A 12,339-nucleotide genomic window follows, 5' to 3' on the forward strand; every position below is an offset into this window, starting at 1 on the left:
TCGAAGATAGAGATTAAATTGTTACATGCTCCGAATTTGTGACGGATCTAAGAATCTTGTCTTTTGGGGTTATAGTGTAAAACAATATAATCAAGTCATAAATTCAATTTCAATTCAAGGGAGGGCACACACACAGCAGGTGGTGGACACGACGGCCGGCAGGCATGTAATGGAGGAGAGGAGATGGGGGTTAAGGTTTTTTTTTATTTATTTTTAGATGAGGAGGAGGAGGGGTGTTAGGGTTTGGAGGGTTTCCCATGTGGTCACACAATCGGTTTAGGTGGACCTCCAAACCTACTTCCATGGCTTTCATATGGTTGTTTGACTCCACTGACCCTATTGACCCCACTGTGGCTTTATCTCTACTCCGGACCATAAAATATGCAACATGTAAATACCCTTTTGCTTGGCTTGATTTTAATGGAACATAACACTAAACTAGTATTATATTGCACCTCTGAATACATGTGTTTGATGGCAAAAGGGTGGTTTTGCAAAATGGAATAAGGGGAGGGGAAAATTAGGTGAAAATTTTCAGATTTTTATAATTATAAAACTATTAAAAATGATGTGGAATATTGGTAAAGTTTGAGGGAGGTATGTGAAAATATGAATAAATTTCAAGGGATGTATGCACCATTTAATTTTTATTGTTAAATTTATCTTTGGAGAAATTTTTACAAAAACACAAAATATGAGAGGGGTGTCGATCTAATTAATCCTTAATTATGAGAAGAACTTGCATGAACGGGAATGCTATCGTAGCGGTATCCTAAGTCTGTCACTCATTGCTATGTCGAAAATTTAAAACCCAATACTAAGTGATTGGCTCGTAACTCATTATTTTTAAGGATGTGGGTGGCATTCTAGGAATGAAAACTTTGTATGTTACATTGGGCCTGAATGGCCCAATTGGCCCACCGAAATGAAAAATGCTTCATGGAGCAAATCAAATAGCGTCTTTCAATCTCTCTCACTCGCTCATGATTCTCAAGCAACAATGGCAGCCATGGAAGGCGTGGTACAGAACCAACCTCCTCAGCCCCAACAGCAACAACCACCGCAAGCCATGGCGGTAGAGAGGCTAAACGACGCCGTGCAGCAACAGCTGAACCTAGAGTCCGTCAAGACCCGAGCTATCAGTCTCTTCAAAGCTATCTCTCGCATTCTCGACGACCTCAACGCCTACGCTTACGCCAACACAACTCCCAAATGGCAAGACATTTTGAGCCAATACTCCATGGTCAATCTCGAGCTCTTCAATATCGTCGATGAAATCAAGAAGGTCTCCAAGGCCTTCGTGGTTCATCCCAAGAATGTGAACGCTGAAAACTCTACAGTGTTACCCGTGATGCTGTCCTCGAAGCTATTGCCTGAGATGGAGGTTGAAGACAATGCCAAGAGAGAGCAATTGCTTCATGGTTTGCAGAGCCTCCCCATAGGTTCGCAAATTGAGAAGCTGAAGGTGATTTAGGGTTCATTTTAGCATCTGGGTTTTGTTCCAATTTTGTATGTCTATTCAATTTCAGAAGCTCAGATAATTGTATGCAGGCAAGGATTGATATGATTGGAGCAGCTTGTGAAAGTGCTGAGAAAGTATTGGCTGATACTCGTAAAGCTTACTGCTTTGGAACTCGTCAAGGCATACCTATTGTTCCTACTCTGGACAAGGCTCAGGCTGCCAAAATTCAAGAGCAAGAAAATCTTCTCCGTGCTGCTGTTAATTTGGGCGACGGTAACAACTATTCATTGCCTTTCTGAAACACTTTCTGCTTCTCAATGTTGCAGTTTTTGTTAACGACTTGCTTGATTGATTTTGGTGATCTCTTCATTCATAAACTCTACTTTTTAGGTCCTTGCTCAGCTTTAGATTCTTTTTCTTAGTATTGCAATCGGGTTATTGCTTTAATTTTCAAATTTAGCGTCTCTATTTGTTTATGATCTAGTACTTGTCATTCAAACCGAGTATGGATACATGTGAATGGTTTCATATGGGTTTGTAAATGCATGCATGCAGGATTGAGGTTACCTGTAGACCAAAGACAGAATACAACTGCACTTCCAATGCATCTGGTAGATGTGCTCACTGTAGGTGATGGAGCTCAGCCTTTTGCCGAAACTTCTGGTAATAATCAGTTACTTGTTGTTCAACCATGATTTAACCTTGAGTTGATGTACTAGGTTGTACCCCATTGCTTTTCAGGTGACTTTAACTAAAGTTTTTTCAGGTATGTACTTAAAGAATACCCCTGTATCATCAAGTAACTTGGCCGCTCAGAGCCCTTTGATGCAGGTTAGATGATAGACTTCTTAAAGGGCCACTTTGTGAGTTTGAATTCTTAATTGAGGGGAATTGCTAATCCAGTTATGATGATAAAGTTATTTCGTTTTGTTGTCCATTGAAAGTACTGTTTTCATCATCATCTCTCCCTATACATAATCACATTTTTCAGAATATAAGCACACGGATCTCTGAATGTTTCCTCGCATTTCCTCTGCCATCACTCATTTTGGCCGCTTTTGTTGTTGTTGTTGTTGCATTTATTCCCATCTACTTTGATCACATCACCTGAAGTTGCAAGACCTACATCCTCAAAGTTTACACAGCTTAGATACTCTCTCCACAAAAGGACCGTTTCGTTTTCCATCTTGTTGAAACTCTTTGCTTCATTCTCTGCATTTGTGAGGTCAATTATACAGTTTTTAAATTTCTTATTTCTGTAGCTTTATTGTATTCACTTTGGTTTTTGGTTCTGGCCCTAACCAAAATGAGTGTTTGAGTAATGAGGGATCCCTTCCAGTTGTCTTGAGCTATTGTTTGTAAGTAGTGAGGGATCTCTTCCAGTTGTCTTGCGCTATTGTTTGGTAATCATGTTGGCAAGGCTATGTTCTTGGCATCCTTACCATTACCACTTATCAGTTCCTTCATCTAAACTTCTACTTTTATTATTCATAAGTTTATTTTGTAAAAATGTTGAGTTGGATCCACCTCAAACCCATTTAGTGGACTGATTTGGCCTGTAATTTGGATTTGAACTTTTTGTTTGAAAGAGAATAGGGTTTGGTTAGGGTCTCACATAACCTTGTTCAACCTTAGCTAACAACATAAAGTTGTTTTTCAAGTTTCCTTACTTTGATGAATGTTTAAATGATATAGATGGACTATGCATCTTCTGGCCCTCTTACTCAACAATGTCAAAACCAGGTTTCTGGATCACAACTAATGGGAAGACCGGCTGCATCTCCTGGTGGTACCAGTGTTTCAAACTTTGATAACACAACGACATCTCCACTGCCGTATGCCAACTCACCAAGGTCGAGCACAAACATGATGAATACGCCATCCCCTCAACAACAAAGCCAACAACAGAAGCAACAACAACAGCAGCAACAGCAGCAAAAATTGATGCAATTACCTCAGCATCAGCAGCAGCAACTCCTTGCTCAGCAACAATTTAGGCAATCTGCAATGCAAGGACTAGGGCAAGTAAGGTTTTATGCCAACAATCTATATGCTATTTTATGGCTTAGGAATTGTTGCCACATCATCCATTTCATTAAAGACTCAATGCGAGTTTCCAAATATTTATTTTCTAGATTAAGTCCATGGCCAGTCATCTAGAGAATGTAACTTTTGACTCTCTCATTCATTATGCAGAACCAACTGCAACAGCTGCATGATTTGCAGGGCACGCAGAAGTTTCAGTCGGTAACTTTGTTGCTAACTCCTTTTTTGCCTTTTTTCTTTTTTCTTGTCTCGTTTTCTGATTATCATCTCTTAGTAGTTCTCTTATGTTTTTCTAAGGTTCTAGACGCTGCTTTCATTGAATCTTTCACACTTTCAGGAATTAGATATGTACTTTAAGATATTAATGAAAAATCTATTTACTTGCGTTGTCATTTTGTTTAATAAGGTGGAAGTATTTGCATCCGCATATCCCCACAAATTACAAGCCTTGTGCATCTGCGCCTATAATCTGGGTGTTGGTTCTTAATACTTGGATAAGAGTTTGGGCTTCTGAATGGATGACTGTAGAGTCATGGGAAATGAATGTGTGCTTTTCCCTTGTGCTATGTTGGGTGGTTTGTAGCCTTGAGGAGTTCATCTTCATATTAGAGAATTGTGCAAAACTGTAGTATTTTAGGCGTTACTCTTTCTTTCTCTCCCTCTCTCATGTTATTGGCAAAACTATATGAGCTTTTGCATTAACAATGCAAAATAGACCCATTTTTGGGGTTACTTAACTAGTAATTATTATTCTTTCTCTAGTTACACGGACAACATCAAATGCAATTTTCTCAGCCTCTGGGGCACCAGCAATTTCAGGGTAGGCAGTTGCCTTCTGGACACGTTCAACATGGCATTGGTCAAAACCAACTTAATCCAGGAAATCAAATGAATCGTCATCTTGGCCAGTTTTCTGGCGCTGCAAATAGTGCACTATTTAATGCTGCTCAGACGACACCGAGTCAAATGGTTAGATTTTGTGTCTATTCATTATCACTTTATTATTTGCAAAGAGTGGGAAGATTCTATTCATTGCATGATTCAGAACATCAACTTGTATTGTTTGTGATATGCGTGTATTTTTATATTGTGTAAGTTTTGCATAACTCCACCTTTATGCCCTTCTATTTCATTTGATTCAAAGTGCTGCATTTTTTTCACTTCTTGATGATATTTATGCCATTACATCTTCATTTCTTTTCCTGTTCCAGATACCAAACATTTCGGCCACTATGCCCTCACAATCACTTCTGCCTCGAATGCAGGTACATTTCCTATGTGATTTGGTTTGTTGTGTTTCCTATGTTTATATTAGTTTCTTCATTTTATTAGTTTGTGCCTTTTCCTTTTTGCTTGTGGAGTTCTATATTCTCAAAGGCTAACTTATCTAAGGTGGATGCTGTATTTTGATGATATGAATTGTTTTGATATCATGTGACTGATAATGTGATGACTTAATCCCTTTTGCTCTTTTTGCTCCACAGTTTGAATTGTCTGGTAACAATCCCCAGAGAAGCCATGCTTCCCAAATGTTGAGTGATCAGAGTACGACATATGCCCGTTCTTGGTCTAATATTAACCTCATATATGAGTATTGCAATCAGGTTCTTCTTGTTCCTGGTTTGATTTAGTAGTTGGGTCTTTGCTTGCAGTGTTTAACATGGGAGCAGCAAATACTAGTGGTATGATGCCTATACAGCAGCAGCAGCAGCAGCAGCAGCAGCAACAGCAGCACGGTTCGCAAGGTGCATTCGGAAACATTCCACCAAATGCTCAGAATCTTCAGCCTAATATGGTAGCACTTCAGGGCACACCACAGAATCATCCCAATTTTGGCCAACAGAGACAGCAAAATCAGCAATAAGACTAATAATGTTTCTAGTTTGTCAACAGAAACTTCAGAACTTCTAAATTTTTGCTCTCTGAAAAACAGAGTTAGTGTCTATCTGTTTGGGTAAAATAGCTAAGAATTGGCAATTGGCACTAACCTGGTGTATGTAATTGTTGTTATTGACCTATATAAAAACTTGTACATGCTGTTTATTATCTAGTTTGTAAAAACACTTTCCAGTTCAGTGATAATCTCTTACACTCAATTCAGAAGCTAAATCAATAACTTTGCAGTCATCCATTCAGAATCCCATACTCTTGTCCAAGTATTAAGCCCTGACACCCAGATTATAGGCACAGATGCACAAGGTTTGTAATTTGTGGGGATACAGCAGCTAAATCAATAACTTTCCAGTTCTGTAAAGGAGCTTCTGAATGGTTCTTAACATATTTTGTTTTGATAAAAGTTAAATCAATAGAAATGAATTAGACTCTTATTATCTCTTCAAAATATAAATTAATTCATGCGGATCGAGTTCATTTTCATTCACAATTCACATAACAACCAAACCAAACAAAAAACTAACTGAATAATGGACTTCCTTTACGACCACTTATAGCAAATGTCATATTGTTGGTTGTCCCAGTTAAACATGCAAGGGCCACCATCACGTATAACCCAATAACACTCACTGCAATCTCTACCATCTCTCCAGTGATTATACACGTCGAACCAGTGAATCGATGCATCCGGCAACTGAAAACCGCAGTAGAATCGTGTTATTCCGATAAATGTCGGTTTAAAATGGAATTCAAATGAGTCTTGAGGTTGGAGCACTTGGATACCAATGTCATCATCCTCGGATCGGCAGTTAACGGTGAGGGTCGAACCTCCCTCCAATGCATTTGTGACTCTAACATGTCTTGTCTTCCGACCAAGCCCTGCCCACGTGAAGAAGAAAATGAACATGGTGAGCAGAGCTACACTTCCATAATTGAACCGAGCCATGCCAGCTATGGCTTGTGAAGAAACTAATTTTATGACACTGGATGGAACATGCTTTTATAGTTGCTATAGTACAATAAGATTATGGTAACCGATGTGGTTGATAAAACCTAGTAACAATTTGATGGGAATAATAATGTGGAAAGATAAGTAAGAAAAAAGAACAACAGTTGAAATTGGAATGGCTCAATATGAATTAATTTAACAAAAAAACGTAAAAGAGTTCATAATTGTCACATAACCGATATTGAAGATTTGTAAAAGGAATATTATAACGGACATTGAAGATTTCTTCAACTGAAAATCTTGCATTTGACCATCCTTGAGGAGTAGCTCCTCTCCTCAAAACAAATGGGATTTTGAAACTTTGTCATTTCACTGAACTTTTTATTTTATTTTTTGAAATTCTTTTAACTTTCTTTGTTTTGGAACAAGTTTCAAAATCTAAATTTTGAAGAGGAGATCCTCTTTAGTTTTAAGGAGCCAAACTTTGATCTCTTAAATATAATGAACATAGAGCAATATGACCCTGTTCCATTTGGAGTACTTTTTATTTATAAGAGACATAAATGAACATTAAATACATAACACGAGCCACCAAGGCTATAGCTTTCACAAGTTATCAATTATTCATTTTTTATTAGGCTTTTGTAGTACTAATAATATTAATAAGATCAATTAGCTTCTGGTCTAGTGGTATTTGTCTCATTTTCGTTTGACGAGGTTTTAGGTTCGACTCACATGGATAACAAGAACGATATATATATTTATTATGAGTTCTGATCAAAACGATTGCGGCTAGGAAAGAACAACTCTTGGCTGTAGGTTCCTCTTCCTCACGACATGAGGCTTTCTCCTTGTTAATCAACCAAAGAAGTTCGGCGATTAAGCTAGGAGGCTCTCCCAGAGTTATGATTGTCAAGATGGTGCTCCAAGAAAAAATAAATAAATACTTAGTTGATATATTTATGTGGAATCCTACATAAAAGAAAAGATAAAGGCGTTGTGTGACTTTGGATTTTGATTGTTGGTTTTTTTCTTTCTTTTTGTGTCCTTTGATTCTGAATAGTTCCTTCCTATTTATAGGAAGAAAACCACAGCCTTAATAAGAGCCTTGAGTAGAAACAAAATATATAAGCACTGCGTTTGGTTGATATGAAATGAGGCTGGGTGATAAATCAATTGTTTTCTCATGTTTGGTAAGTCAAGGTATGGAAAATGGTTGTCTAACACATGAGAAAATAGGAGGAAAAATGTAACCCTCCTTGGGTTTCATTTTCCCTTCTCATGAGAAACTTTGGGAAAATGAGCCAATGCACATTTGACCATTTTGTTCCCATTAACAATTTAGAATTACAATATAGCATTAAATGCATGTTTTTAAATTTGATTTCATATGATATAATTGAAAAATTAAACAAACTTTGTTTTACATTCATACTCAAACTAAACATAGGAAACGAAATAAAATGGTATTTCCTAGTTACTTGCCAAACATTACCAAACATGAGAAATAAATCTTCAATTTCCCATTATTGGGAAATTATTACCTATCAAATATTTTCTGCAAACCAAACGGGACCTAATAGGCTATGTGATGCAGTCAATACCAACCTTAATATGACATTGAAATTGGTACTTAGGTGACGAGGGGTAAATTTAAAAGATATTCAACCAAGAACGCAACAAACTTCACACACTCTAGACCTTGACCAAATACTCTTATGACTAGTCAACTGTTAGATATGAATTATACCAAACAATAACATACACAGAGCATACCAAGATGTACCTGCAAGCCTAGAGAATTACTAGTGACAACCTAGGCACTCAGAAGGACCCGTCAATCTAGGCATCCCCTGTGCTAGCAACAACTATGGTGAAAGTGTGTGAAGACAACATAATCAAGCAAACACCAAACAGCTGAAAAAGATGACTAGTCAACCGCACAAACCCAGATGACTAGTCAACTGCACAAACCCAGATGACTAGTCAACTGCACAAACCCAGATGACTAGTCAACCGCACAAACCCAGATGACTAGTCAACTGTACAAACCCAGATGACTAGTCAACCGCACAAATCCAGATGACTAGTCAACTATCAAGAACAGAAACCCAGAAAATTTACAGAGATGAAAACCAGAAATTGTTCACCCAGAAACCCACCATTGGGAAAAAACTGGGGGTCATCAACCGACCAGGCATTCCACTAAGTAGAAAAAGATTCTTACAAAGAACACTAGCAAGCTCAAGAAATTCCTAGGTCTATTTAGGAAGATGAGCTATACCTCCTTTGTGCAATCTTCTTCTCCAACTTAGCAAAGCTTGAAGCTCAGTTCTTCATGGCAATGGCAGCTCCTTCTCCAGCTCTTTCATCCCATGGCACTAGCTTGCAAGCTCTAACTCAAACCAAAACCAAAATTTGGATTCAAATGAGAATGACCAATTTCCTCAAGAAACCATTCTCTTGAAGAAATTAGTCTTGAATCTGACCTAGATATAAATGAGAGATTATTCTATGTAGCTAGATGCAGATTCAAAGTCAAATGCAGTTTTTCAAGAAGAAATCATTTTGGAAAAACTCATAGATGAAATATAGGATGGTTCTCTCGAAGAAGAAGAAGCAAAAGATGGCAAGCCAAACTTTCCAAAACTTCCACCCAAAAGAGACGACCCCAAAATAGGAAACAACTAGCCTATATAGACAGAAATTCCCTTAGGTCATAATGCCTACATGGCAGCTGAGAGAGAAAGGAGAATAGGACAAAAAGGTTTGTTATCCAGCTGGAATTCCTACAGAGCAAGGATGACTAGTCATACGAGAAACAGATGACTAGTCATCATTTTATGAAAACAGTTTTAATGCCATGATATGCAATGCATACTTACCTTTGTCAAATTGCTTGAACCTCCATAGGATAGATGTTAGTTTAAGAACACCTAGAGAAGCTATTCTTAAACTAATCTTGAGCTTGATAAAAACAATAAAAATCCTATTACAAAATTGTCAAGGGAAGCCAAAAGAAATAACTCAAAATGCATACATTAACAATCTCCCCCTTTTTGGCTTTCCTTGACAACACACTCTCTAAATACACTCAACCCAAAACCAAACCTATGGAGATGATGAAATGAAGTACCTGCAAAACAACAACCAAACTCCCAGGCACAAGACAAGCATATTATATCACAGAAATTTGAAGCAATATGCAATATGTGAATATGTGCAATATGGGGTTGAGAGTGTTCTCCCCCTTGTTGATAAGGAAAGAGCAAAAAGGCAAATATAGAGAAACAGTAATCAAGTGAATTAAACACAAGTCACATAATCAGATTTGAACAATATGCACATGACACAGTTTGATTACAAAGCACAAACAACATTTGTTCAAAACAATACAAGACAACTCCCCCCTATCAACCTACAGAGGGTTTAAAACCACTACACAAATAGAAACTCCCCCTAAAGCAAAACGCCCCCTTGGAAAACATACTCCCCCTGAGTATCATATAGCATAAAAGAATTAACCTTTGACGTACTGATTCAGCAAACTTTCCATAAATAGCCAACAAACACAAAAATACATCAGGCTAAAAAGAATAAGAAATGGAGCACAAGTTGCAAGGAATCATACCTAAAGTAATTAAAATCAAGTGGCTCAATGTGTACACATTACACATAAAGAAACTCCCCTAAAAAGACAGAGTTTAAGCAACATATTTATCAAAACAAGGGACAACCAATGAATTTTTCTTTACACACCATAGTGCAAAATCAAGACAAAGCACCAAAATATCAAAATTTAAGGCATCAATCAATGTCAAATTTGAAGAAAGCACCATGCAAGATGAACCCTAAATTTTTGCTCAAAATTGAGGACATGTGAGAAAGAATACAAGAAATAAGTCTCTAGGTTGTCCAAAAAAACACAACATAGCTTCCAACAAGCACAAGGAGAAGAGAGTGGACAATGAAATGCACTAGTCACGCATGTCTAAATTTGAGGTGGCATCAAAAGACCAACAACCTCATAGACACAGCCAAGAACAAAAGAGAGCAAATCAATCGAGATAAGGCTTAGGAAGGCAACATTGATGTATGAAAATGATAAAAACAACCAGCAAGAATGTTGCCAAAACACATGCATCTCAAAGAAACTCCCCCAACAAAATAAATTAGCCAACAATCCAAAACTCATATAGCACAACGGACTCATAAGGATTTCAAGATTATATTAGGCTAAATCATTGAATGTGGGAACACAACTTATTAAGATAGGGTCATAGACCAAAGTGGCATCATCCAAACACGACCACACATAAACACAGTACTAGTGTTGAAACAGAAGGTGTAAATGAGACAAGGAGAAGACAAGTGAACCTTTGTGTTTTGTGTCATAACCAATGGTCTTGGTTCTTAGAGAGTGAAAATTAATTTCACCAAAAGTCACAAGATCCCTATTAAGCAGACGACTAGTCAACCACAATCAGCATGAGCATATGTTGACTAGTGAACTCAAGCAATATCATAACAAGCAGCAATTTTAGTATCGACCCTGAAGAAGACATGATTTTGATTTTAAAAACACAAACATGAACTAGCAAATATATCAAGTGATCAACGATGTATTAGCTACTATAGCCTAGTCCAAGTCTTCAAGCACAGTAAGTAAGAGAGAGAGAAGATAACCACATGTGCAAACAAAACAATTGCAACTAACTCTGATAGATAGAATATGAATTAGATTTCATGCTCAGAGATAAGGCAAGATGGACAGAGGAGGTTCAGAGCCAAAAGAAAAACACAAGAGATGAAGAAATATCACTCTTGGAGAGACAAGTATATAATGAACCTTCAAGACAAACTCAAAGCATAGACTCAACCTATTTGATTTTCATCACTCAATCTGGCCATTTATTATGTTTGTTATTTGCACATCCCAGACTTAAGTGCATGAGTGGCCCAATTTTGCTGCTCTTGCTCTAGATTCTTCAATCATATCACCTTATACCTTCCTAGAGTCGTGACTACATTGGTCACACTTCCCTTTTTTTTTTTTTTTTTTTTTTTTTTAAATTTATAAACAAATTGCCTAAGAGAGTGAGATAAGATAGGAGATTATAACAATGATTGTCCACAATGGATCACAACACTTGTCTCACCAAGAGGACATAAAAACACCAAAAAAATTTCATCTAATGGCTCCAAACTAGAAGGGGGGAATTATGCACAAATCAGGCAAAGCATAAAATGATTCAAACTTCACACCATCAGAGATCAGAAGAAATAGATGTTTTTGACATTTGCACACCAAGTAAACAAAAATTTATATTTGACTAGTCAACTAAAACGAAGATGACTAGTCAACAGTTCTGCAATGTGCTGAAGATAAGGAACAGACAAGCTAATCAATCAATTGAGCAAAGGCCAATGGACTACCTAAGTGTGACATGTTTTTGAAAGTCCAAGGCCTTGGTGAGTATATCTGCTAGCTGTTTCTCAGAGGGAACAAATTCCAAAGATAGAATTTTGTCTTCCACAAGATCTCTAATAAAATGGTGCCTAATGTATATATGCTTAGTCCTAGAGTGTTGAACAGGATTTTAGAAATATCTATACCACTCATGTTGTCACAATAGATTAGAAAGCATGATTGAGCAAAACCATAGTCTTCCAACATTTGTCTCATCCAAAGGAGTTGAGTGCAGCAACTCCCAGCTGCAACATACTCTGCTTCAGCAATGGATAAAGAGATAGATTTCTGTTTTTTTTTTTTTGCTATGCCAAGCAACTAGGTTGTTGCTTACATAAAAGACCCTCCCGGAAGTGCTTTTCCTACCGTCACTACAACCTGCCCAATCAGCATCACTATACCCAACAAGATTGACACAAGTGTCATAAGTATACAACAACCCAAACTCAAAAGTTCTACTCACATATTTTATGATTATTTTGACAACAAACAAATGAGACTCTTTGGGATCACTTTGGA

At 37.4% G+C, this 12,339-nt stretch overlaps 1 protein-coding gene across 1 annotated transcript; it reads left to right on the plus strand.

Annotated features, from left to right (window-relative positions):
• Window positions 1-891: 891 nt before the first annotated feature.
• Window positions 892-5,617, plus strand: LOC117614989 (mediator of RNA polymerase II transcription subunit 8). Its single transcript, XM_034343949.1, has 10 exons — window positions 892-1,465; window positions 1,552-1,735; window positions 2,018-2,125; window positions 2,229-2,293; window positions 3,206-3,487; window positions 3,659-3,709; window positions 4,271-4,477; window positions 4,720-4,773; window positions 4,993-5,053; window positions 5,161-5,617. Exons 1-10 carry the CDS (start codon window positions 926-928, stop codon window positions 5,370-5,372), a joined length of 1,764 nt encoding a protein of 587 aa, XP_034199840.1. The 5' UTR covers window positions 892-925; the 3' UTR covers window positions 5,373-5,617.
• The last annotated feature ends 6,722 nt before the right edge of the window (window positions 5,618-12,339 follow it).

Source organism: Prunus dulcis, chromosome 1 (genome assembly GCF_902201215.1).
Source record: "Prunus dulcis chromosome 1, ALMONDv2, whole genome shotgun sequence".
NCBI classification, from domain to species: Eukaryota; Viridiplantae; Streptophyta; class Magnoliopsida; order Rosales; family Rosaceae; genus Prunus; species Prunus dulcis.